A 27,275-nucleotide genomic window follows, 5' to 3' on the forward strand; every position below is an offset into this window, starting at 1 on the left:
ATAGACCAGGTCTAACAAAGCAGGCAGCCCTCACAGGTGGCTTTCTGTGTCCCATAAATAGTGGTCCACTAGCACGTTTCTTCTTTTCCTGAGTCCAGGGCTGGTCGTTTTACAGAACTGTCCAAAGGAATTACAGTGCATTGTTAACAAGGTATTTGGAAAATCAGAGTAACCAACTCTCCATCCAGTCTTCAAGGGGAAAGATACGTCCGCTTCAAGGGGGCAAGAGAGACAACTACCCCACGTCTTCAGAGGTGTGCTCCTGTACCCTCATTTTCTTCTGGCACAACCACCTTTAGGTCACAGCAAAAGCTGCTACACAGGCCAAGTTGAGCCTTTTCTTGTTTACAGGCAAAAAGGGCGATTTTCCCTGCAAATACCGGAGGGGAAGAGAGACAACAGTGGCTCCGTGCTACCCTTATGTGCTACTATGATTTCAATCAGTTTGTGCCAAACGTGGGCTTAAGACTGTACTTTTTGTTCTTTCTGGAACTGCTTGGTAAAATAGGGCAGACAGCATGTAAACAGTTCCTGAGGGTTGGAAAAATAATAGTTTAACGGACTGCTTCGGCACATCTTCACAGCTTCATTGTTATATCCATCCCCGCACACGTACGCAAGGAGCCACTGCTTTGATGCTGCTCTTTTTCTCCAGGCAGTCTGCTCGCGTTGGTTTATTTCCTTCCACCTTGGCTGCTGACACAAAGACACAGGAAGCAGTTTGGCCATGTTCCGGCAGTTGACATGATGTCCTCCTGTTTAATGGCTCCTATTAAAAATGTACGTACAACAATCTGCCGGTTCGCCTTCAGTTAGGCAAGCTTTTTCCCATACAATTGAAATAAAAAGTTGCTCACTGGAGACACTTCCAAAAAGGAAAAATAAAGGTCAGCAGACATGCCAAAAATAAAGTCCAGAGCAAGCAGAGGTTTCACTTCTCCTCTCATCCTTTTTGTTAAAAGCTGCATAAAATAGCATCCCAGAAGGATTTTGAGGGTACTTCATGGTCACTGGGGACTTAAACCCTCTTTTTAAAGCATTAACAAGAGCTCCAAGATTTTAGTTGAAGTTAAGTGAGCGTATACTTTAAAACATACTGAGCTCTGGGATACCCATATAGCTGGGCTTTTGGGGGAGGTGACAAGTACAAGCAAGTGACACTGAGAGGCTTCTTCATTCATGTTCCGCTGAGAAAGTTCTTGGTTTAGTGATGTGCACTTCGCTGCTGCCGTTCCCGTTGGTGGTTGTAGTGATGATGTACTGGGTGGTTTGCTGCTGACTGCTTGTTTGTGATTCCAAGGTATCCGTGTGGGCTGGTGGCTGGGAAACACCAACCTGTACCTCGCTGGAGAGCGACGAGTTTTGTTTGACATCCAGATCAGGCTGTCCTTCAGATATTACATAGTGAGTCTGCATGAGGAATATAAAAAAAAAAAAGTAATAATAATTCTTCCATCTTCTTCACCTTTCCTGTTCTAATAGTCTATAACTTTCCTATTGCTATGCTGGAAGACATTTTGGTAGGAACAAGGAAATTGGAAATTAAGTTGTATTTAATTTAAAATGTATTTGAGAGCCACATAATCCTTGTCCTTTGAAGTACATTGGACTACTTTGCATTTAGTCAAGTCACGAATAGTTAAACTAATTACACAATTAATGCATCACTACAAGTTAAAATAGCAGGGTTTAGTACAACTATTCTGAAAGTTTTTTCCATTTTCCACATGTTCTAGCAGAAGTTGCATTTCCAGCATCCAATTTCCATGCAGTACAACAGCTGGACTGCTCACTAGGCAAGACAGCAGCAATTCTTTGCTAGCTTTCTGTTATCCACAGGATTACAAAATGAGAAACGTTCCCAAAAACTGTTCTGAAATTCAGTTTAATGGATGCAGCTTAAATATTTTTAAGACTATCAATACCACTAAGTCACACCTTGCCCTGCAAATGTGGCAAAGTGAATGCTTTAAACTTGGAGTCCTACATGCAGGGGGCCAGACAGTGGGGGGCCTTGTAAATGGCCAGATGCAGAAAACTCTTTGCAATCACCACATAAGGAGTACGATGCTCGTTCAAGAAAAAAAAAAAACACCATCTTTTCCTTGAAGCTCATGAGATTATTTCCTGCCTTCTGTAATCCAAAGCTTATGACATTACTAGGTTTGAATGGTAGCACTTTTCTCCTTAGCTCTTGACACAACACATCGTATCATTTCTTAGCCATTTTGCTTACAGATTCTGCCCAGCAGGGAACTCACTACAGTTGATACAGAAAGCCAGTGCCCAGCCTGGACCGCTTCAGGTACAGCACTGTTCTCTACTCTCTGTGCCCCAGTCATCACTTTGGCACTCGTTTAACCTTCGAACTGAAGGTTTTAAGCCTGATAACATCATTCTGGATATAAAAAAGCCATGATTGTTTTTCTTACCTGAGTAACTGCTTTCACTTGCCCTGTGTTGACAGTGGTGACCGGTGTACCCACAGCGGTCTCTGTGATCACGTACTGGCCTTGTGGAATGGTCATCATCTGGATCTCAGATGCTGATAAATAGAAATTGAAGAATCAAGACCTTCAGTCAAACTCAAAGACCACTTTGAAAGATCATGTCTTATGTCAGTAAGATTTCGAGCCTGAAACAGAGGTTGTCGAATAGACATTCAGATACTGTAAAGCCCTGTAAAACTCTACAGGCCTCAGAGTTATGCCAGCTAACGTCAGCTGCAGATGTGGCAATTCAGGCCTAGACAATGCATCCTGTTCTCGCCCAAGAAATCAGGGAATTACCATCCAGAGCTGCACAGACACAAGAAATCATTTCATGTCACCCTCATCTTCTGTGTGATTCTTTCAAGCATTCACCCAAATTTGAACAAGCTGCTATCTAACGCATGGATTCTTGCCGAATCCAAGTTTTTCAGAATAAAGGAGTCCAGTCTGCCTGCCCAAACCACGTATCGGATAACTACAGACCTACAGCAGAAAAGCTAGTACAACAATTTTAATTTGTCTAAACCCACTTTTCTTACATCTCTATGAATATTTATCACAAAGCTTAGTGAGCTCTGAAAATACTATCCCATTTGGTAGCTGGAGAAACCGAGAACATACTAGGCCCCCACACTAGCCAGACTTCCCAGTGAGAGCTACTGCCGACACTTACAGTAGCTCCGAAATGAGTTCCATGTGCTGGGAAGATACGTGTGCTGAACTGAGGACCCTTGCTGCTGCTGGAGGGCTTGGTTTGGTGTAGATGTAGTTGTCTGCATCTGCAACCTAGGAAAAAAAAAAAAAACCAACAAAAAAACCAAACACATACATGCAAGTGTTCTTAGTGTATTAAGGACCGCAGACCTTTGTACTGTTACAAACATATCCTTCTTATTAAGGGAGAACACAGGGGTGGGCAGTGGGCTCTATAGCACTTCAAGCACAAGAACTGCAAAGCTCTCCTCCCTCTCCCCCAACTTGCTTCACTCTATGGTTAGTAAGCAGAGATCAGGAAATTGGAATAGAGATGTTGCTTCCCAAAGGTTACATAGCAAGTCTGTGGCAGAGAGCCGAGACTAGAGGCTAAATGCTACCCAACAGCATGAAGAGCTGAACTTCAAATATTTGAGGAATGCCAGTTTTCATTTGTATCTTTCAGTTGGCCAAGTTTATTTAAGCTGCAAATTTGTCTGTTCCCAACCATTTATCTCTACTGTGTACACACTGTTAGGAAAAAAACCCCAACAAACCACACAACAAAAAAACCCAAATAAAACCACAGCACAACACCCCCATACACCCTAGGAACATCTGGGAAGTACTTGATGATCTGAGAGATGTTCATGTGAGAGTCATTTTGTGTGTGGTCCTTTAAATGACATGGAAAAGACTATCTACTGCATCAGCACATGCAACATGCCAGCTGAGCAGACTGGTAAGGAGAATATTGCCTGCAAGAGAAGAGTGAAATACCTGCGATGATGACTGAGTTGCTGGCGATGGCTCTGTGACCTGGATGTGCTGCACCTGGATAGCATGCTGGGTGTATGTCTGGGGGTCATGAAGCTGCCCAACGTCCACTGTGGAGTGCTGGGACTGGTGAGGTGAGGTAGCCTGGGGGAGGGGAAATAAAAAAATAAATAAAATCAAAGCAGAGGCGTATACTTCAAATTCTTTGCAGAAGCAGCCATGTAAACCTCTTCTGTGATACAAGATCTGGAACAATGAGGTACGAGCTTTAGTGAGGCCGTGGAGCACTCCTTGTTCAAGCCCGTGTTTACCCTCTTCACACGCCTGAGAGATAAAGTAGTACACCTGGCAGATGTAGAGGCACAGAGACGGTTACATCTCGGCGACAGCAAGGAAAAAAGACTTGCCTAAGGTCATACAAGCTGCCAGTGGCAGAGGCTGGACTCAAATCAAAGGGTCTGAAAACCAGGATCAGGGTCAACCTTTTTTGTAAGCCTCTTTCTATAAAATGTATACATAGGCAAGATCTCCATATCCGATAACTGTAGTTTCACAGAATCACAGAATCGTAAGGGTTGGAAGGGACCTCAGGAGATCATCTAGTCCAACCCCACATTGCTCTGTATCACATTGCTCTGTATCAAAACAAGTGCTCAGAGTCTTACCCATTAAAGGCTTTTTTTGAGCAACACCTGCTAATGATACTAACTGAAATAATTTAATTACGAGTCTCAGATCTCAACAGAATTAATATTAGCTGCAGGAATGGGTATTCATGCTCTTGCATCATTAGAACAGCCACAGTCAATATTAACTGGGGCTACTCTTTAGGCCTTTATTAACCACATTCATAACCTACTTTGTAACGAGGGGCCAGGGAGAACATGGAATTTCGGATTCCAATACAAACACATGATAGTTTCAGCTTCACCCAGTGGGTAACAGATTTGAAGGCTACAGCGATTTCTTACAGCTGCCCGAGTTATTTTCCTCAGCTCAGTTACTCTAGTTACACTCTGTTTTTATTTTCAGGAGGCTGTTGAGCCTCAGAGAGAATGAATATTCTAATAGATGGTACGAAGGGAAAAAAGAAAGTGCTTTCTGTACTTTCAAGTTTTGGCTCTGGCTCACTGAGAACAAGGAAGTACAAATTAGTCTTCTCAACTGCAAAAATGGGTCACCCACTGACCCACTTTTCCAGTTGCTGGAAAACCTTCCTAGAGCAGACTCTAGCAAAGGTGCCCAGATGGGTAGAACTAAATTAGGACTGTGTTGATACGTCTCCAGCAAGCCGATCAAGACCAGCAGGACTATTTATGCCCAGTACACGATGCTTACAATGGGAAGAACCCTAAGCATTATCTATCAATTTACCTGTAAAAAAGTCTGCACCACTTTTTGTAACTACTCCTTAACAAACTTTTGAGCACTACAACCCCAAGAAAGCACAGGCTTGATGATGGGCTTTTGACCCCCTCCACAAGTCCCCCACTAGGTTACTCACCTGGGCCACTTGAACAACCTGTAGCTGTATGTGCTGAGGCTGCTGCAAGCCAGTTGTGGCCTGAGATACAGGGATGTACTGGATTCGCTGGTAATCTCCCTGGGGGGTTCGATAGTCTGTTGTGAGGGTCTGGGATATCTCTGTCATTGCTTGTGTCAGTAGATCTGTTGTCTGAGCAGGTAGAAAGAGAGAGATACAGACCATCACGACATATTGTCTACTGGACCGAATACTTTTGCAGGGCTGTTCAACACATCACACATGTTCCTCCATCACACTGAATTACACCATTGGGCCTCAGCATTTATTTATGAGAGTTTAATGTGTACAGAGGACATGGTCATAAGCAATTACCAGGGATCATGCACTAGGATTGCTCTCTTCTGTCCAAATGGTAGTCAAGACTGTTAAGGCTAACTTAACATACAATAGTAATAAAATTATTTTAATCTTCTGACTTAACAGGTTTCTATTAGGCAACAAAAATCCTGCATTTGTAAAGAGTTGACTTAGTTTCCAAGTCAAAAAGGGCTTCTCAAACATAGTCTAGCTTTCCTCCTCACCTGCTGGAGTGTTATTTTTCTTTACATGCTTTAGCGATACAGTTGTCAAGACATTTAGCACCTAACTAACCAGCATCCTGGTTTACGAAGCCAACAGCATCCTCATTGAATCTGCCTATTTTCAAGCAAAATGGTCTTTTATCCAGTTTCAGTCTTCAAATAGGAAGTTTTAAACTGTGGTTATTAAGATTTTTGAAACCACACAGCATCCCAGCACCACTAGAAGACACAAGACCAATTTCCTAGTCTCAACTTTCACTTCCACAGCAGCTGATGTATTAACAGTGGAGAGATCAGCCACTGGAGGTTCATATCGCTCAGTTCTCCACTGCCCGAAGGATTTCAGAAAGATTTTGACTCCTCTGAACAGTTTGATCCAGTCCCCAGTCATCGTTAAACACCTCCTCTTGATCCCAAGGACTGCAAGCACCTCAAAAGAACAGTCCCAGCAAAAACCCACGAGACACATATTCCTGAGTTAATTCGGCATGTGTGAAAGTATTACGTGGAGTCAGTAGCATATGGGTCTGAATAAAAGAAAGGAATGGAGTAGGGAAAAAAAAAAAAAAAAGAGGCAAATCCTTAGAAATCCCAAAAGATAAATACATAGTTCCTGGCAGAGCAAAACTACCAACACACAGATTCAGGAACAGACGTGATCTCAAATAATGTCCTAACACATGCTTTAAAATGATGTCTGCCAAACAAATACTAAGACTACTATCATAGAATCATAGGATGTTTTGGGTTGGAAGGGACCCCTAGAGGTCATCTAGTCCAACCCCCCTGCAGGAGCAGGGACACCGCTAACTAGATCAGGTTGCTATACCGGAGGTCTTCTGTTCTGTTTGTTTCCCTCCACTGGCCTGATCTAACGTGGCTTGAATCCTTACCACAACAGTCTCTCCGGTAGTGCTGTCGGTGGTTAGAACGGCAGGAGTGGAACTGATGACTGCTGTCGCCAGCGGGGCATGTATTGTGTTAGGAAGCTGAGCAAACTCCGGGTGCTTCTTGCGAATGTGTTGTACCATCTTCGTCTACAGAGAGATACGGAAGAGCATTAGAAAGATGGTCAGCAACTCTGATTTCAGCTGGCCCGAAGCAAACAGCCCTGCAGACTGCAGCCTTTGAGTTTCCTCGGTAAGGCAGCATCAAGAGTCATACTACGGGACACTCTAGTCAGCAAGAAGGAAACAAGGATCACAAAGTTGCTGCTAATTAGAGCTATCTGATACTGAAATACTGCCCCAAACTTGACAACCCATAAGCTTTTTACCCCAACACAGCCAAATATTTTGGGGACCTTTTCCAGAGGTCACCTTTTCTGCACTTAGTGTCCCTACTCCTCTCCCTCATCACTGTCAGCAAGTGGTTTCCAAGCTTTTCCACCTGTGACAGCACTCTGGTTACATTTTCATTTCTTCTTCCAATCTCAAGCCCTCTATTTTGGGTACCTTTTTGCCATAAAACGAGCAGGCTGTGCCTGTACTGTCAGCACGCAGCACGAAACCAGAACCCTGGCTCACAGACTGACAGATGGGAGAGACTGCAGTAAAAAAGCAGCAGCAGGGAGAGATTATGAGACAACCCCTGTACCTTACTGCTGTACTGCTTGGAACAGTGAGGACAGCAGACCGGAGGGGTAGCTATGGTGCCTGTCAGCTGGGTGTGGGTGCTCAGCATGGGATCTGGCTCTCCTGGACCCGCAGGACGCAGTTTCCGGATGCTTGGAGGTAGCTCAGCACCAGGATGGTTCTTCAGGATGTGTGCTTTGCGTTTGCTGGCACTCTTGTACACCTGCAGGGTAAAGATTTGGAATGGAAATAGCATAATCCTGGTATCTGCACAGAGAACAGCTACCAGTTACCTTTATCTGGCAGGTCTGCATGTTGCTTTGAACTATGTTTTGTTAAATCCCCAAACAATTACACCATGATGCATGTATATACATACACCTTCCAGTGTTTAATCAACTGCTAAAAGCAACCCCTTTTTGTGTAGCAAGCAGGAGCCATTTGAGAACAGGTTGCATGCCACAAGAAAGCAAAGCAGGATAGGAAGGTAAGAGGAAAAATTTTTTTTGCCTGATACTTGGAAGTTCAAATGTCAGAGAAGCCACAGATCACCACAGTTGTAATTTGTCCAGTGTTAATTTGTCACGAGGGCTGATGCCTCCACTCTCGCACAAAGCATCAAATGGTTTTAATAACCTTCAGCAATCACGTATTTTTAAGCTCTTTTTAGGCACATCAACAAATGAACGTTCTGTAATATTATTTAAAGCTATTAGTTTTTTTCCACTGAAACAAAAGTAAGGAGGCATCATGGAAGAATATACTGAGGTTAAGAACAGTCAGTCAAAATATACTCCCTGGTAAATTAAAGGCCCCCATGCCTAAAAAGCAAAAGCCAGGGAGTAAGAACAGGAACCCAAAGGCAGTGCAGAAGAAGCTTCAGGCTCCACTGAACACTGGGAATTACTGGCATGTGACTAAGTAAGCAGCTTAAAATAAAAGGGGTTAAAGACTAACTTTTAGAAGTGATACAGAAACCAAAATAAATTAAGTGTTCAGGAATTATAGGTAGATAGGATATTTAGTCCTGGGTTGCAAAAAGTGATACATGACTACAGGTGGGTGACTGCTTGCTGGACTGCAGTCTAAGTTTTACTGCCTCCAAAGACAGCAGAAAAGGAGAACTGCAGTTTTCAATTAGCATTCAGCTGCCTTGGCCTCAGTGCATTTCATCTTCATTTCTTTTGGATAGCGCTGCAGAGATGTTGCTGGCAAGCACCTCAAAAAAAAAAGGCTATAAACTCTGCCAGATGTTTCTATGCAGAGACAAATTGGTTGCATACAGGTCTAGGACTGAACTACCCTCTGAGGGGTGACTTCCTTACATACCTTATCGCAGTACTGACAGAAGTAATCTCTGTTGGGTTTGATGATGGGCAACGTGAGCTCTGGCACCTCTTCTATTTTCATGTCTGGATGTCTCTTTGATAAATGATTCACCTTAGGAGAAAGAAACAAAGAGAACAAGAGAGCGTATTACAGATGGAAGCCAAGCAATCGCTGCTTCTCCTAGACACGGATAACAGCCAAACCAAAACTGTAACGATGCTAGCACCGGAAGCATTTGCTGCTGCAAGGGTTATTGTGCATTCACAGTCAGCTGCTGAAGGTAAACATGGTCTTGGTAGATCTCATTTACAGTTTTGCTAATCAAAGTAAGATGGGAAGGGGTAAAATCTCTTGCCAGAACTCTCTTGCAGCTGAGAGTGAGGTAATGTAATGTAAAGGACCTCTGCCTTTGCTAGCAGGGATAACAACCCTCATGAAATATATGCAACCATCTCTTGCTGCATAACGCCCGTTACACAGTAGCAGTTACAGGGCATGGCCAGGAGAGGTCCCTCAAGCGGGAGAAACAAAAATACAGGAAAGAGAGTCAGGAAAACTAAGGCAGTAGGGCTGAACTAGGTGATGTATTAATCTCATGTTCTGCTAAATACGTTACACATCAATCTGCATTAGTGTTGAGATATGGTAGTGACAACCAGGCACCCAACACAGGCAATGAAACATGCAAAGACACACATCTGCTGAAGAGACAAGACAGCCAGTTGTAAGAGAGAGACAAGCTCAACTCAGCTACAAAATTCTCCCAGTTTCACAGCACCCTCATGTTCCAACCATTGGAATTCCATCTTTATTCCTTACCTATTCATCAAAACTGAGTACAGAAGTTGTACGAGAAGCTAGAGCACACAGACACTCACCAACATCCCCCTCCGGCGGAAACCCATCATACAGAGTCGGCACTTGAACATGAAGCTTTCGTAGTCAGTGGAAGCTATCCGAGGCTTGAATGTTTTTGAGCGGCTGATTCGATCGGCTTTCTTGGCCTCCCTCTCTGGGTTGTGCATCCTCTGCATGTGCTCTCGCAGCTTGTCTTTCCTCTAGGAAAAGAGCAATCGAGGAAAAAAAAAAAAAACAAAACATCAGCGCCACTTACTGCCTTACTACCTGTTAAAAGGAAGAGCCACAATGCAAGTTCTTCAAAGATCAATTTGGCTTTTCCTCTCCAGTGCTGCTGTGAGATAGAGCTGTGTGCTTAGCAATGGGCAGCTCAGCAGGAGACCCCTTTGGGCTTAGGTTTATCCTTCAAACCAAGCTGAGGTTGCTCAGCTGCAAAAGCAGGAGCCAAACTAATGCTGGTTTAGGAACCTCAGTGAGAACAAACCCCTCCACCCTGGCTTTTCTTTGAATTTATCTAAAATATTAGCACCCGACTCTGTAATGGCTGGAAACTTGCATCAAATAATGCTCTTGACTGAGGAGGACCTCAAGTCCTACAACGGTACTGAACCTACTGCCCAGGTGCAATCTCTGGACACACGATCTCTAGAATGTGCTGCTTCACCCAAAAGTATCCAGTCCCTCAGTATCCCCTAAGAAATTAAGTGACAAGGAGCAGGCTGCTGCCACCCCAGTTTACCTGGATCACAGTCTGCTCCATCTATACCAGAGGGATCTGGAAAGGCATCTGGATGTCACATGCTGACAGGATGCATCCCACGGACACAGGCACCTCAGCCAGGAATATTATTAATCCATTAATATCAGCACGAACTTTCCTTAACTAAACTGATAAAAGCAATACAACCCAAGCACCTGGCAACCGAGCTGTATAATGATCCAGTTCTTAATGAGCAGGTGAAAGTTCCTTTGCTATTATGTTATTAGAAACAAGACCTCATCGATGAGACATCCTGTTACAGCAGAGCGTGTGTGGTGGATCTTGCCCCTCGTCGATCAGAAATGAATGTGGTAGCTCACACGTGACACAGAGCAGAGCATGCAACTCGCGGGCAAGTCTAGCATGTTTACACAAGTTAGCTTCTTCCACCTTAGAGAAGGTGAGCTTGTCTACCTGAAGAAGGGTAAAGAATGCTTCTCCACCTGTATCAGGAATGATCCAGCCAAGAGTCATCTTACCTTGAACTGCTTGCCACACGTGGAGCACAGGAAGTCTTTGCGGTCCGAGTGTCGCAACATATGGAGTCGCAGCTTGTCAGGACGGCAGAAAGCCTTGTCACATTCTGTACACTGGTAAATCTTTTCTGAATGGAAACTGCGTACATGTTTCTTGACCTAGAATTGCAGAGCAAAGAAAAATGGAATTTATTCAAAAGAGAAGAGTGTGTGGTAAAATAGTCTAGGAAACTCTTAGCAAAAAGTGGGAGGGAAAGAAAAAGAAAGGAAAAAGGGTCCAGAAGTTCTCTAATCTGTTTTAGCTTAAGAATTATTTTATCAGAAAAGTTGATATCTTGACAATAGTTTCTATAAAGCTCTGACATCTGTGTGATCTATCTGGATGGACAATTTGATTTCCTCTAGACTGATTCTTGAAGGCATCAGCTATTGCACACTTGAGTACTTAATGGTCAGCAAAAGTCCATGATGTACCAGTTTTACTGAATCATCCTTGAGCTAATGCGTTCATCTGAGGTTCATTATCTTTACTTCATTTATAAGAAATCTAAATGCAAGGACTAATTCCTTTCAATCAGAGTGAATGAGCCTGCAATTACAATTGGCAAAAAAACCCCAACCAAACAAGAAAACTTAGAAAAGAATTTGCATGCCAATTACTTTTGCATACTTTGGGACTATCCTTGACCTCTTCAAGCCTCTAGTGCTATTTTCTTCCCCAATAAACTAAAGAGGTTTGACATTTAAAATCCAAGCACTACTCAAGAAACGGATCTCTAATTAATTCTTTGCCACCCTCTAATACTGATCAGACATGGAACAACTTGGTATCTTTATCTGTTCCACATAAAAGTATTTAAGTAGGCAGCAATCTGTGGTGACTAGACTTAATTATTCACATAGCACCAAACAAAAAAAAAGCATCTTTAAATTCCAAAATAGAGCTGCATAGCTAGAAAAAAAGCTGTGGGACCTTCTTCTGACTAGCTCAGTTTCACCGTAAAGTTTATGGGGAATTAGGTTGCAGTACAGCATTTCTGAATCATCAACATTTTTTCCTTGTTCAACATTTAGAGAAGATAAAGGTTTTTTGCCGGGATGGAATTATATTAGTAAATCAGTTTTTCCCATCCTTTCCTCTTTAGCCTACTGGATAGTCTATCAGTTCCTATTACTTGACGTAAACTGGATTTCTACATTTCAATTTAAGTCAGGCAGCTGAGCAAGACATATCCATCAAGCCCTTTGTCCATATGAAGGATAATGAACATGTACACGGTACGTCTCAGTTTTTTCTTACTGAACATCAAAATAGCATCCTTAAATTCTATTAATGATCTTCTCCAACGGCTCTGGATGCTGCACAAAGCAGTTACACTACTCGCTACCCCAGTGCAACCTCTCCTAAGCAGTGTGTAGAGAAGAGGAGGAATAAAGTACCAAGCTGAAGCCCAGGGGGGAGGTCACGAAGCAAAATACCCTGATCTGTTCTGACCTTTCCAGAAGGCGTTCAAATGAATTACCCCAACAAAAACAGCCGAGGGATTAAAAGATATTCATATCATGTAAAACCACAATTTCTTTTGGTTCTATAGTTTTAACGACAAAGGACGAGGTGTGTTCTAGAGCAAGCTGCATACAGCAAAAGACAAATTATTTTTTTGTGCCCCGGACCTGTACCGACCAAAAGTAGTCGGGACCTCTGCTTTAGATATTTTCTAGGGACAAGGGACCACCCCTCCCACAGTACAGGGTCCTCTAATGCCAGATTGAAGTACCCCATCTGATGAATTGGTGGAAAGAGCACTTCAAAGGCGTAAAACATCATCTAGCAATGCTTGGTCACCCTTCCTTTTTGATTTCTGACTGACATGGACCCCTTTATCTTGTGAGAATGAACTGACATGCAGCGTTACACAAGAACAGCACCGAAAAATTCATGAACAGAGTGCTTGTAAGAGCACCGGAAAGCAGTGCTTCAAATCAGTACGGCATCTCACCTGGATAAAGTCTGGAAAGCGTTTTTTGCAGGTAGGGCAGGTGAAATAGCCATCATTGACATGGATGGCCACATGATCTTTAAGCAGATCCAAGCGGTCAAAGGACTCAGGACAGAAAATGCAGGAGTATGTTTTCTGGTCCATGTGGAACTTCATGTGGCTCTCGAGAGCACCGCTGTTGATGAAGCCCTTGTTGCAGATGTCACAGGTCAAAGGGCAGTTCCCTTCCCGTCCGTGAAACCGCAAATGCTGATCCAGTTTGTCCTTTTCACGGAAGGCCTTCCCACACTGGAGGCATTTGAACGGGCGAAAGGATTTCCGTATGAATAGGTGCTGAAGAGCTGCATTCTGAAAGAAACATCCAAGAGACCGCTAGCTTTTATTATTATATATATAGATTCCACACCCAAATATTTTCAAGATTAAATACACTGGATGATCAGTGAACCTGAACATCAAATAAATGCTTTTGCGTTATAGATACTGTCTTCATTTTACAGATGGGGAGGCTGTGACAGGCAGAAGTTAAGGGATCTACCTGCAGTTACACACTGAGTTAGGAGAACACAGTGCAGGAGTTTCCTCCCCAGTCCCTGTTTTCTGCTGATGGAGCTAATTTTGTCTTTAGCACGGCATTTTTCTGTAAAATAAAACTAAGTCTGCTCTGAAGTACAGATCAGGGCCTGAGAAAAGCTGCAACTGCAGCTGATTTTTGGGGATCGAGTCAAAAGTTCAGCCACCATACAAAGGAAGGGCAAGCTAGTGCCCTGTCTTCCATGCAGGAGCAGGCCTTATGAAATTCCACAGCCCTTTACAAAATCAGCTTCTGCACCAAAGATCACCACAGAGATGTGCAGTAGTGGTTTAGCATCGCCTGGAAAACCTCTAGTGGAATGTACATTCAACCTTGTTGTTATTATCAAAAGGAAGAATAGAGTTTCAAAACATTACAGCAGGGGCAGAACGGCAGTTTACAAGCAACAGGTAAGAACTTGTGAGCGCTTGGCCTATCTTTGCCATTTAGCATACATCATATGCAAGAGCCTGAAGCTGAAGAAGAAAGATGAAAGGCAAACACACTGGTGCCAAATGAGGAGAAACTCTGATAGATTCTGCTCTCTACTCAAAGGGCAGTTGATTATACAGAGTCAAACTTGAAATGGCATTTCTTGGTATTGCAAAAACGACTGAATTAAACATAGAGTGGGTTGTGCAAACCGATTCTAAAATTTAAAACACTGGGCTGCTCTTCTGTTTTTCTCCACTCCTCCTGTGCACAGTTTCTCTTATCAGTCCCTGCTTTGTTTTGGTGCGTGCTTTTCTTCAGTCTACCTTTTCTGTAACGCTTCACGATAGTTATATCCCTTCCTTCCCCGTCAGATAAATGTTATAGAGCCATCCCAGTCCCGACACCAGTGCTGCCTGCTGGAGGAACAGATGCTGCTGGACACATTGCCTGTAGAAATAGCCAAGCGTGCCCTGCGCCTGCATTTCAATATTGGATGCGAACTTTTATGCTGGATAGTTGCAAAGCTGGAAGTCAGCCACACCTCTGTGTGCATCAAATCCCACAGCACGCTACCACCCATACTGTACTGAAAGTACACTGCAATATTGCCATTTCTCTGCAAGAAGTCTAAAGGAATATTCACTCCTCCCCAACGTACGATCAACACAATCGGCACTTATTCATGCCTTCTCTTTTCAGATGTCACACGCAGACTCCACAACACAATAGTGAGAGAAAAAGCGCTAGATCATTGCCAGCACCTATGCTCACATATGTTCAATATGACCTACACTCAAGACTTCTGCAAACAGATTTCCCCGGTTTCCTCTCTCCTTTTCTTGTGGGAAGGCTGACATTTGCCGTGTCCCTTAAGCGTGTGCCAACAGCTGACACTGAGAAAGTAAAGTTAGGAGCTTTTCTGTTGGAATGAGGGAACAGCTTGGGAATATTGTGAAACGCTGTGCTTGAGTCTAAGTTGGTGAACCCAAACGATCCTTTTCACCATCTGAACTGCAGAGGGAAACCTATACTTTCATTCCAGGAAAAGGAACACGAGAGCAACTGTTTTGCTATAAAAAAAGCTACCAGTTTCATACAGGAGCCTTGACTGAGCCCTCCCATGAATTGTCGTCATCTCCATTCTCCATTTTACAAGCGGAGAAGTGGGGACAATGGGAAATACAGGGATCTGCTGTAAGTGACACCATGTAAAAATCAACACGTCGCTTGGAGTCAGAGGTACAGAATTTTCCCCTTAACTACAGGGATATGCCAATAACCCAAATAAACAAAGAGATGCACTCCAAGGTCTTAACCCCACTACTACTCTACTTTGCTATTTGTAACCCCCAACAATCTGACTGGTAAGAGAGGAGGCCAGACCTCTATGCCATTTAAATCAGCATTAGCCCCATTACTATCTCAAAGGCTACAGAAGGGTGAAGCTTTTTACTGCTCTTTGGTTAGATAAACTATCAACTATAAAAACAGAAAAAAAGGACTAAGTGTTGTCTCATTAACTGATAACATGGATCCAGCGCAAACCCTCGCGTAAACAAATCCTCCAAAACTTTAAGATGGATATTATAGTATTTCATCCAAGCAGTTTTCTCCTATAATATTCACCTTAAATTTACAATTAATTAGTATGAAAAGAACTAGAAGAATGCAAATTGTTATTCAGACAACACTTAGTTCCGGACATTGGCTGCTTAAAGAAGAACAGATGTGACAATTTACGATGTGGGGTCAATCAGAAGACACTAAACAGAAGTTGGACAAAACAACATGGAAGGCGATGCTGTTACGTACCATTCAATTAGATACAGCAAAAACCCAATAAAACAAAAAACCAAATCAAACCTACCTGCAGCTCCAGCTGAGCAGGCAGCATTGAGGGAGAGAAAAATACTTATGTTATGCAATGGACTTTAAAACAGAAGCCTTGACTTCTGCAATAGTCACGCTTCTGCAGGTCACTAGGCGGGCCAGCTCTTGTAGCTAGAGTTTACTCTTCACTTAAGCAAACTCCTTTGAGGTTTTTGCCTCAGGAAACGCTAAGCAGATCTTCAAGGTTTACCCTGCAGTTAATAACTGCCCAAGGGGAGTTAAAGTGCAAAGATAAAAACCACAGATAATCTTGAAGGTGTTTTGTGACCTTCCATGTTTTCTCAGAGTTGATTAACAATGATGTAATGGGTACTGCGGAGCCCCAATGAGAATGAAATGCTTTTAGCAGAAGGGAATAATTAGGGCAGGATGACAACAGGGCAAGGATTAGAAGAGTGAAAAAGTTAACGAGTAGGGACTTCTTTTTAACCTCATCTTACTGGTTTTACTCTTCTTTATACAACTGGTTGCATTCCTTTCAGCACGAAGGAAGCGGCTGCGCTTTCCAAATCAATATCCCTGTCCCTGCCAGTTGCTTCCTCTGAGTAAAGCAGTCACCTACACAAAGGACATTTTAGGATCAGGTCTGTATGAAAAAAAAAAAAAAAAGCAATTTGGAAATGGAGATGTTTCTGGGATCAGCCCAGAGACACTCTGGATGCTGCCCAGAACTGAATTAAAAACAAATATTCATTTTGGCAGTGGGCCACATGTTCCTCTAATTTGTTGTTGTTGCAAGAGTATCTTGAAGGGTGGGTGTATCTCTTTTTAATACTAAGGACATGACTGCCATATTTAAGGTCTGATCTCCAAGGAAACTCCACAGGCTCTAAAGCAGAGGCTGAAAAATGAACTAATCCTATCAGGACTTGAACCCTGGGGCACCAGAGATCAGCGTTTCCAGCTAGAATGAAAGCACTCTCAGAGCATAACTGCCTTAAACCTTGGAGAAAAAAAAAACCCAAACCTTGAATAATCTTGAAAAGTTGAAGCAATTCACAGAGGTTTTTAGTTTTGAAAATTAAATCCCACACAAGTACTAAGGAAGAACTAGAGCTACACACGTCTCCAGATCCTAATGAGGAGTCAAGACTTTCTGCCTGTTCTTTGGAAGTGAATGATGTACTACACATCTTAAAAACAAATGTTTGCTTGCTTCTCATGTTACGTACGTGTTATTATAAGAAGGTTCTGTGAATAGTTGAATCGAGTGAGTGCTCGTAGGGTGCTAGAGCTTGCTGTGCTTTTTTAGTGCTTAAAAAAAAATAATGCTTGCTAAGTTTACTCTTATCTGAAGTTCTCATTACTCAGTCTGATGCAATATGGAAAGGTCCTGTGTAACCATCCATCTGCCATTCTGCCAGTGCCCCGTCTTGAAACATCTCCAGGACTCCACTGAACACGAGCTGCCAGATGTATGGGACATTAGGGAGGTTCAGCAATACAAACATGTCACCAAGGATTAAACCACCACTGCACTCCTCTTAGTTGGCATCCATTTATGATGAATTTCCAGGGAACAAGAGCTAAGTCACAAGGCAAAGAAGTAACTTCAGAATTTTTATCCCTTTCTTCCCACATTTACTGTTTAAGAAGATCTTAAGTTCACATCTTGGGTTCAAAAGTTCAGGAAAACAGGCAATGCTTTCTCTTCCCATTACACCCAGGCCTCGACTTCGTCCTTGAGGAAGTCATGGCATATCACAAGCAGTAAAAACCCATGTTCTTTACTGTCAAAACTCTCCACCTGCCTTCATACTCTGCTATCCATCCTTCAATACATTCAGTAAAAATGCCCCAACCTTTTAATAACATGAAAATCAAATTATTGGTAGAAACTTGCCATTCAGAGAGTGCAAGCATTTTACATGGTTAAAGATTCTGCAAGTCTTAATGTGCCCAAGCCAGATTCTTCCTTCAAGATACACTGCTGCATTTATGGGGTAACACCACCACTGGTCTCACATATACATTGCTATAAACTGAGAGCAAAATTTGGCTCAACATCTTCCTATGCAGAAGAGTCACTCAACTCTTTTCTAATCCTTTCTCATCCCCTAAAAATGAAGTCTTACTCCAATTGCAGCTGTTCCTTTCTGTAATCAAAATTTTACCCATGGAAGAAAAAGGAAAAGATTTTAGGCTAAACAAACCAATCTCACCGTGACATGGCTTGAAGGATTATTTGCTTGAATCATTTCCCTCCCACACACAGTAGAGAAAAAACAGCTCACCCAGCTGACACAAAGCTCAGGCTCAAAGTGTTTGCTGTCGGTACACAAAGCTCTTAGGACAGGTTTTAATCTCAAAGACAGGCAGGTTTTTCTACCCCAAGAAAGGATGTTATCACTAAATATCATTATCATCAACAACTAAGTGGATCTAAACTGAGGCTGTGGTTCCTTTTTGGCAACTATTTGCAAGACTAGAGTTCAGAGAGACACAGATGGTGCTGTGAACAAGTCATTACTCTGTGCCACAGTACCATGATTCAGCCGGCTGTCTGAAGCACTCCTGCTTGCCAGCTTGGAGGGACTGTGTTTCTATGAAAGAATTACTGTGCTGGAATTGAATCAGCTCCAATTGCTGACCAGTTCTCACTAGCATCTCATGAGATACTAGTTCTTTACATGAGGTTTGTCTTCCTCCCAGTGCAAAGGAAATTGCTAGGGATGAGATGCTTTTTTCTGGATTTGGAAATGGATACGACAGTGAGAGAGAGAGACCAGCTGGTCCTGGCAGGCAGGTCCAGCATTCTCTGGGTTACAGCAAATGGAGAGGGCGAGATAAGATGTGAGCCACCGTCCTCTTTGCTTACCCTGATACGCTTCGCTCGCCTCATGTCATCTGCTGTCATGGTGCTCTGCGTAGGCACCGTGCTCTCATCGTGCTGTGGCTGGATTTGTAGCGGGTGGTTTTCCGACTGCTGCTCCAGTGCCGACTGTGTCTCTGATGGCACTGGAGTCTGTTCCTGCTGCTCCAACCCATTCAGTGTGGCTTGTCCGGCCTCATCAAACTGCCCCTTGCTGGAAAAATGCAGCAAGTCCTGAAATCGCAAATCATACAGCCAGTGATTATTCCCCCCACCCACTGAAAAATGCTTTGATAATACTCAGCAGACAACAAGATTTCTACATATTTAAATCACAAGCTATAAACAAAATGCGTCTACACTAACACTTTCCTACTCTTGTTCCATTGATGCTCTCGGCAGACCACCTCCAGCAACAAGACTCAGAGTGCTAGGGAAGAAGTGCTGCAGGTAGGCAACTCTCTTGGCCATCGTATCGTCTTACCAGACACCATCAATCAAAACAACCTGGCTTTTAATAGCCAAGCAAGTTCTTCGCTCGTGAGCCTATCACTGCTTTAACCAAAGATGACCTAGGCTGACCTGTGAGAAATCAAGAGCCAAGTGACTAGCACAGACCAAGGAAAGCAGATAATTTCTGTCTCGTTGAAATTGTTGGCGCTTTGAAACATTATCATGTATTAGTTATGCAGTGCCTTCTCCTTTCTAACAAACTAGCTGGAGTGCTGAACTGGAGAGTGACAAACGAGATCATTATACTGTGCACTGTGGGTTTTGCTATCTAGTTTCCAAGCTCTGCATACTCTCATCTACCCAGCTGCATACATCACTTATATTTATCACACAAAGCTGTTTTTCTCTTTTTTTACATTAGCATAAAAGAACAGGGAGTGTGTTCAGAGCAGGAAGCACATATCAGAAGTAATCTACATTCTCTCCATATTAATTCCAATAACTCTTCTGGGATGGAATCCTCTCATATTCAGAGAAAAAAAAATATATAGATCCTTGACATGGCTTAATGCCAAGAAGGAAACTAAAAAGCACAAGCTAGGAAACAGAGCAGCAATAGTATATCAGCTCAAGGCTGGTACTGTCAAAGCACAAAAGCAGGTGTGGGAAAGGAAAAACAGGGAGGTGCCAGAAGGAGCACAGCTACTATAAACTGCGAATGCTTACCCAAGGGAGACACTTAGTAGAGCAATGTACCAGCCAAGTGTCCAGTCCTGGCCTCGGTGGCAAGTTTCCACACTTGCTGACACTAAACTGTGCTCACAGTGTCCTGAGTCTCAAGTTCTCAGGAAGATAAACTCGTGCCTAGTCATTAGCGAGGCAGGCAGACCTCCAAAGGCCTGGGACACAACCCTGGCCCTGCTCGACTGTACTGATGCACGTGAGCTAGCGCTGGGCTGCGCTCCAAGCCGTGAGCCACCTCCAGTCCAGGGGCCATTCAGACACACTAGCATGGGACTGCGCCCAGTAAGCCCCATTTCTCTGGAGTTAAGAGTTTGGGAACAGCATTATGCTTACTTGTCTAAAGGCAGCTGGCTTGGGTCACGTCAGCTCGCAGAGTGATCTCGCAACCGTCTGGACTTAATGCAACATTTAGGGTAATTCTGCATGCTCAGAAAACGAGCGGCAGGCATTCAGAGCCAACATACACGTTCCTCCCTCTGAGTCAGCACTGAACCATGACCCAGTGAGATGCCAGAGGAAAATTACCACGCCAGATACCAGCTTTCAGCTAAGTCCTAAAACAGGGCCACTGATCCCTTGTGACACCTTTCATAAAAGGACTCGGTGGTAACCTAGGCACGGTCAGCATCAGAGAGAATTTAGCCTTTTACTTGGGTAAATAAATGCATCACTTTAGGTCCCTACAGAACATAACCAACAGCCACAAGCAAATGAACATTTTGCAATAAGAATGCCTACAGGAGGTCCTTTTGTTTTACTATTAAAACATCATAAAGACTCCTAGCTCAAACAGATTTAATTCTACCAACAACAGTTGTAAGAGCAGACTCTGACCTCACGTTCCAGAAAGGACAAATACAAACCTAAATTCTCATTACAGTTTTACTGTCTAAATTACTTTTGTGATGCTGCTAAACTGCTGCAATAACCTATCCCACTGCTAAGTGCTTTGAGATGAAAGTTGCTGTAGAAATGCAAGTGATGTTACAATTTTTCTAGGAGGAAAGTAGTGTGCTCCCCTGGCAGAGAATCACAGCTAGAAAACCAAGAATTACTTGGGTGTAAATCCAAAGCACACCCTCAATTTGCACTGATGCCCCAAATTCTTTCGGTCAAGAGTTTACATCCCACATAGTGTTTATTTTTCCCCCTCCTCCCCATCCCACAAAATATACCTGCGTCCCTTCTTCACACTTTTCCCCATTTTCACTGGTTACTTCCATACGCATGAATTTGGGAGGGCGCCCTGGGCGTCTGCCTGGTCCAAACCTCCTCTTTCCTCGCCCACGACCTCGGCCTCTGGCTCTGCAGAATACATAGTGCCCCAGGTTAGAGACAAAAAAAGGTAGATTTGGAATCTCCACTGATTTTATGCATTCTTCCTCAGCATCAATATTCACCCATTCAACTCTGTAGCCACGGCCTGCAGTAAATAATAAAACCTGAAGAAATTCTGGCAGCAAAGAAACAGGGTACTGGCTGGTATCTATTTATTTCGTGCTCTGTGAGAAATCAAAGTCCAGAACGCATTAAAATTTATTTCCCTAATCGTGGGACTGAGAGGACTACTGGCTGCTAGTGAGTCCTCTGCCATGGCAACTCTCCTACTTCCAAAACCCCCGTGTACAGTGTGCTGGAAAGCATTTTCAGCTAGATGGAACAAGCGTACAAGGTAACAAATTTAAAACCTGAAGCCATAACATCCTTCCCCAAAAAGGGCACTTAGCCATTGATGGCAGGCAGTAAACTGAAGGGAACAATTTTCTGTGTTAAAATAAAGAAAAAAAATGCAGCCACTTGCTAAGTTTCAGGAAAAAGGTGGCACCAATGCCTTCTGCTCTCTGATGGATGCTTGTAGGTTCAGCTTTTAGTCGGTCAGGATAAACTCTCTTGCCAGCCCAGTGAAGAGCCAAAACACTAGAAGTCTTGTTCTCCAAGCTTTGTATCTGCATACATCTGAGAAGTATCAAGTATTTCAGTAATACGGTACTGAAATATCGAATATATTTTCAAGTCATTGGCAAAAAACCAAAAGCAAACCAAATACACATCACCGGTTTCAATTGGGTATTTATTTCCCTCAAGCTACTACTTCCACAAAGTCTCTTACACCAATCAGCTTCCTGGTACTGTACTCTTACCTGCTGCTGCTGCTGAGCCCTTCTCTCATGGGTACCCAAGTTGGTCAGTAAGATCTGCAGGGCAAAGACCCTCCTTTCTGCAAGTTTGGGGAAGAACCATAGCGACAGACAAAGCTAAAGCTTTCAGTACCTGCTGAAGAAGTCCAGCTTCTCATCATGGGAGTTGAGGTGCTGCTGGAGCTGCTCTGAGCTCATGAAACGCCGATTGCACTCGTAACACGGCCAGTTCTTCTCTTGCTCTCTGAGAACTATGTTCAATTGGAAATGTCAATAACAGCATTTCAGTCACCACCAATTAAATGCCTCATTTTTTTTTTTTCCCCAAGCCTTTCTGTCCTCTGTGGGCTGTATTTTTCCCCTGAAGGTTAGACAGACTGCGGAATACCCCACACCACTCCGTTTAGATTTGCTTTTATCCCCTCTGCACTATGGTATGACTACAGCTCATCGCATAAAGACAAAAAGGTCACTGGGGACAATTCACATAGACTATATATGCTGCTTGAAACCCAGGGAGATTTTTGAAATATACCCTTGTACAGAAGAGCACCTACAGGATTGTGTCTCTGGCATAAATTAAGGGAGGTCAAGAGAAATTTCTCAATCTAAAGCAGTAGCACATCGGTTTATGACACAGACTCAGCATTAGACATCAGGTATAAAAATCATACCTCTTTCCAGCAGCAACCTAATGCTTCCCAGAAACTGAGGCAGAATGTGAAGTTATTGTAATATTAGCATGAGAAGACTTAGCAGAAATAAGCCCCAATAATACAGTCTAGATTTGGGTTAACTTTTCTTAACCTAGCCGAAATTTGGGAGCGCTGTACAGGCCATATGCTTGCAACTAAGTAGTACGACACCCAGCCACCACCACACTGCAAAGACTGAGAGCGGGAGAGCCCAATTTACCCTTCCTTTCCTCCTCAGATATGTCATGGATCTTCTGATTCACAAACTCTGCATAAGAGGCAGCGTACCACACCTGCAGCGGGGATACAAGGTAACAGAATACTTCCTTAGATGGAACCAGAACTAAGGGGAATTCATTTGAAAATGGTTTTTAAGCAATACATTTACTTCACTTGCCTCAACCACTCTTACTGCTCCTTTCATCCTCAATAATAAAGTCTATTCAGATCAATATGCCCCCACTGAGGAATAGAAGAGCTTTGCTCAGAAAGCACATCCATTTAATTTTAACGTATAGCTTCCTAATATGAATGTTAATCTCACACATGGCTACCAGTAGCTCTAAAGGAAGTAAGATTAATCTCTTCAGACCCGACTGTATGATTGTAAAGGATGGATGTCAGCAGAGCACTGTTACTTGCTTTACCGAGAGGCATGGAAAAGTTTTTAAAATCGGGGGATTTCCCCTTTCTTTCCTGCTCTCTTTACATAGACAATAGGCAGCACCGTCCACAGGGACTCATTTAAAATGTTTCTGAACTTCTGAAGGACTGGAGCAATACAGTCCCACTTCCCAAAACCAAGAGCTGCCAGACTGCAGCATGCTGGACCCACTTTCATTACACAAGGGATTTGTAAGGGATTTCTTTTGTAGAGAGAACCACAGGAGGCAGAAAGACAAAGTTTACCAGAGCCTAAAATCAGATGCTCACATTTAGCTGAGAATTCTTGCATCACTTCTCATTTTATCTTACTGTTTGATTAAAAAGGTTCAATTTTTGGAAGAGGTTTCTTAAAGAAGGCATGAACAGACTTTCAGCATGAAAAACCCAGGCAAGTTTAAACTTTTAGTGGGCCGCAGGCATTTTCACAGCAGTGGCAAGTGGCATGTCTAGCTCCTTCAAAGACTCACGAGCAGGCACACATTGCTTTGCAGGCACCTCACTAGCTGGGCAAAGGAGAAAGCCTGGAGCTCCTGGACTACTCACCTGTCTCGCAATACAGAAGTTCTCAACTTTCACTGACTGATCCTCCTAATCCAATCTTTGAATCAAATTTATATGAATTCCCTACATCCACTTGGAAAGGAAAACCCATTACAGAGCCTAGGTAATTACCTTTCAATTATCAAACCAGTTTTACCCCAAAAGGCACTACTAACACATGAAGCAAGAAAAATGGTGCTTCTACAGGCAGGTCTGTACAGATTTAATTAAAATCTGATTTCAAATTGGTTTAAAAACTGTTGAGAAAATGATGTTTGAATACACTTGAAATGGATTAACAAGGTTTCTAGTGATTCAGCTTAAACAAATTAAAGACTGATTTCAGAGAAGCTAAAAAGAATCCTGCTCTTAAAAATCAGCAACAAGTGTGTAAGCAGGCTTTTGCCCTCTTTTAGCTAAGTGTGTTTAAAACTGTTTTTTGTGAAGCTGTTGAAATTTACATGCAAGAAAAGATTTGAAGAACACACAATTCCCTGATATCAAATTCTTTGGTTACCCCCAGTTCCCCAAAAGATGTTGAAAACCAAGGCCATCTCAGCCAGCCACGCTGCTTTGAGCTCAAAGTAATCAATACATTTTTAGAGGGAACAAAAAATAACTCACAGGGAAGTCACAACATCCTTTATCATTTTCCACATGCAAAGTTTCAAAAGTTCCAGGAAAGCCAGGTAAAGTGAGAGATCATATTCACTTAAGGCACCAGAAAACAAGTCAAGGGCACACAGGACTAACTGGAAAGGGCATCCAGAACTAAAAAGAATAAGACTGCTGCAATAAAAATTAGATTGCATCAGCAAAATATATGCAGTGTAAAGCATGACAGCGACAGACAAATCATTTTCACATACTCTTACTTTAAACTTCCTCATTTTATACCAGAACCAAAGCTCATTTAAAACCCCAAGTCAGTGGCTAACTACTTACTGGCTTCAGTGACATTTGGTTCAGGCAATCGTGCTTCATCGGGGGAAAAAAAAGCCCTAAAACTATTTACAGCAATCATTTCTGGCACTTGGAGATGCACTTATTAGGTAGCAACTCTAAGATTCGATTTCATCAGTAGACAAACAAGTCAGGAAACACGAGCAATGCCATACCTTGAGTTCCTGCTTGGGCTCCACATTTTTAATGGTTGTGTAATAAATATGGTGGCCATACTGATACGCTACCAGGTTCTGCTCCAAATGGTTTTGAGCTGGGCGCACAAACATCATCCAGTTACAGAGAGCCTCGCTAGAAAGTTCAAACCACAGGTCCTCTTGCAAGTCTCTGTCTTTTCTGTCACCCTTATCGAGAGACACCTGTAGCAAAAATTCAATTACACACGACTGTAACGGGCCTGGCAGCAGGTTCAGAAATATTTGAGTTTCTAAACAAGCTGCTGTGACCACACAACTTTTACATTAGGAAAGCAATGAAGGCATAGCTCATTTTCTCTTTGCTAACCAGGACTTGGCATGAAGAAGGGGAGAAGAATCTCTCTTCTCATCTATATCTTGTGGGGGAGAAGAGGGAAAGGCGAAGAAAAACATTTTTAATTTAAGTTACAGCATGACACAAAATAATGGCTGCAAAACATCCTCAGATGGGGAAGCTATTTTTGCATCCAGATGCTGCTTCATCCCACGTAAGAGTGAATCACGTCATTCCACATTATGCATCCTATATATCATAACACCATAACGCCAGAATATTCACCGTGATTATTGTGTCTCCCTGAATAACAGAATAGACTTCAAGCCAAAGGAATCTGGGTATTTCTGAGTTACATTCAGGGGTGGAAGTAACAAAGGAACATCTCTAGCGAAGTAACTGATTAAGGCAGAGCAACAAATTCATCATGAAAATCAAAGCTTAGGCACAAATTGATCCCTCTTTGCCTGTCGCGCGCGCACATGCACACACACACCCCCTTACCTTCAAATGGATATAGCAGTCTTTGAGTTCCGTTTGTCTAACCAGGGGTCCTTCCACAGGTCCAAACTGCGTGCGTTTTGGGATACGCCTTTTTGAGAACACACCTCCCAAAAACCTGTCTATATAGAGCACCAAGGGGAGGCTGGCTCTTGCCCTGGTCAGCACTGGCCGGTTGGGGATTGGATGCAAAGGTCCATGTTTTGGACACACAGAGGGATGTGCGTTATTACACTCTTCACACCCTACAACAGAAAGTCAGAGAGGACAACTGTCAGGCAGATGCTCACGCACCAGCTCAGAACAGACAGTCTTATCTCTCTCTAAACATCTTTGGCTCAGCTGTGGGAACATTTATTCCAATAGTCTGTCTACATTTTAAAACGTTATAGAGGGCAGCCTCCTGCAAAATGAAGAACAAAGCAGCTCAGAGACTCCACCCGAGACAGAATCTTGTCTTTTCGGCAAAGCGGCCCAATATGAATCTGCATTTCCAGGTACAGAAGGGTTTACTTATTACTGCTAATGTCTGAATGGTTTTCAACTCCATTTACTAGAGGGCTGATGGAGCAGAAAGAAAAAAGGGGAGGGCAGCTAATATACTACATACTACTTCATAAGCTTACACAAATCGTTGGGATCAAAGGGTCGAGGTGGATCTGGATCCCATTCATCCACGTCAGTGTCTTCCCCATCTTCATCCTCATCTTCATCCTCATCATCTTCCTCTTTTGTCTCCATCCTTCCCATTTGATTCTGCAGAGGTGCTAAGGGGTCAGAACCATCCACTGCCTCCATAGGAGGTAACACCTGGTTATGCACCGGTAATGATGCCTGAGGAGAGAATTCACAACACAATCAAAATTGATTCACAAGGAAGAACGCTCCTACAGAGACGAGCAATGAAGGTTCTTGCTAGTCTACCCTTTCTGCTTCCTTTGGTAATGGAAAGAAGGACAAGGGAAAGTGAAGCAACATCATAAGCGATCGCTGAGGGATGTTTCGCATCGCTGTGGCCAACAGCCTTGATCAGGACAGCTCTGTGTCACTGCCTAGCTCTACCCTGTCAAGGACTGACTTCTCCGGAGAAGAAACTGAAATCAGAGTTCTGGACCCTCACAGAAGGTCTGAAAGAAAGTCCAGGCTCTGAGCAAATTATCTAGAGCCTAAAGCTGTATTTTAACAACTTCTGTACAAGCGAGAGAATCCTGCACTTTGGCATGTGATCCTTTCTCACCTAGCATACAACCAAACAAAAACAATCCCCAGAGCACACATGTAGAGATCAATAAGGGATGAGACAACACAGGGACTAGATATAAGCTATGGGGCATGGAAGACAGTCGAGGGCATTCTATTCTCACTAA

The 27,275-nt window shown here is 43.1% G+C and overlaps 1 protein-coding gene across 7 annotated transcripts in view; it reads right to left on the bottom strand.

Annotated features, from left to right (window-relative positions):
- Positions 1-6: 6 nt before the first annotated feature.
- The window catches only part of PRDM10 (PR/SET domain 10), a 43,316-nt gene continuing 16,047 nt past the window's right edge, over positions 7-27,275 (bottom strand). For 6 of the 7 annotated variants that reach the window (XM_035891834.1, XM_035891831.1, XM_035891832.1 and 3 more), the window contains 15 exons: positions 26,535-26,742; positions 25,912-26,153; positions 25,092-25,295; positions 22,988-23,060; positions 22,206-22,323; positions 21,110-21,239; positions 18,744-18,971; positions 13,027-13,374; positions 11,030-11,185; positions 9,811-9,990; positions 8,933-9,043; positions 7,626-7,826; positions 6,923-7,066; positions 5,467-5,637; positions 3,444-4,106 (listed from right to left, as the gene is read on the bottom strand). In XM_035891834.1, the coding sequence (XP_035747727.1) occupies positions 3,864-4,106; positions 5,467-5,637; positions 6,923-7,066; positions 7,626-7,826; positions 8,933-9,043; positions 9,811-9,990; positions 11,030-11,185; positions 13,027-13,374; positions 18,744-18,971; positions 21,110-21,239; positions 22,206-22,323; positions 22,988-23,060; positions 25,092-25,295; positions 25,912-26,153; positions 26,535-26,742 (2,757 nt within the window). In that variant the 3' untranslated portion in view covers positions 3,444-3,863. Of the gene's footprint in view, positions 1,411-2,432; positions 2,546-3,165; positions 3,279-3,443; positions 4,107-5,466; positions 5,638-6,922; positions 7,067-7,625; positions 7,827-8,932; positions 9,044-9,810; positions 9,991-11,029; positions 11,186-13,026; positions 13,375-18,743; positions 18,972-21,109; positions 21,240-22,205; positions 22,324-22,987; positions 23,061-25,091; positions 25,296-25,911; positions 26,154-26,534; positions 26,743-27,275 lie in introns of those variants that run through there. The other variant, XM_009636249.2, reaches the window with a different exon arrangement.

This window comes from Egretta garzetta, unplaced genomic scaffold (assembly GCF_000687185.1).
Source record: "Egretta garzetta isolate BGI_Z169 unplaced genomic scaffold, ASM68718v1 scaffold943, whole genome shotgun sequence".
Lineage (NCBI taxonomy): Eukaryota > Metazoa > Chordata > Aves > Pelecaniformes > Ardeidae > Egretta > Egretta garzetta.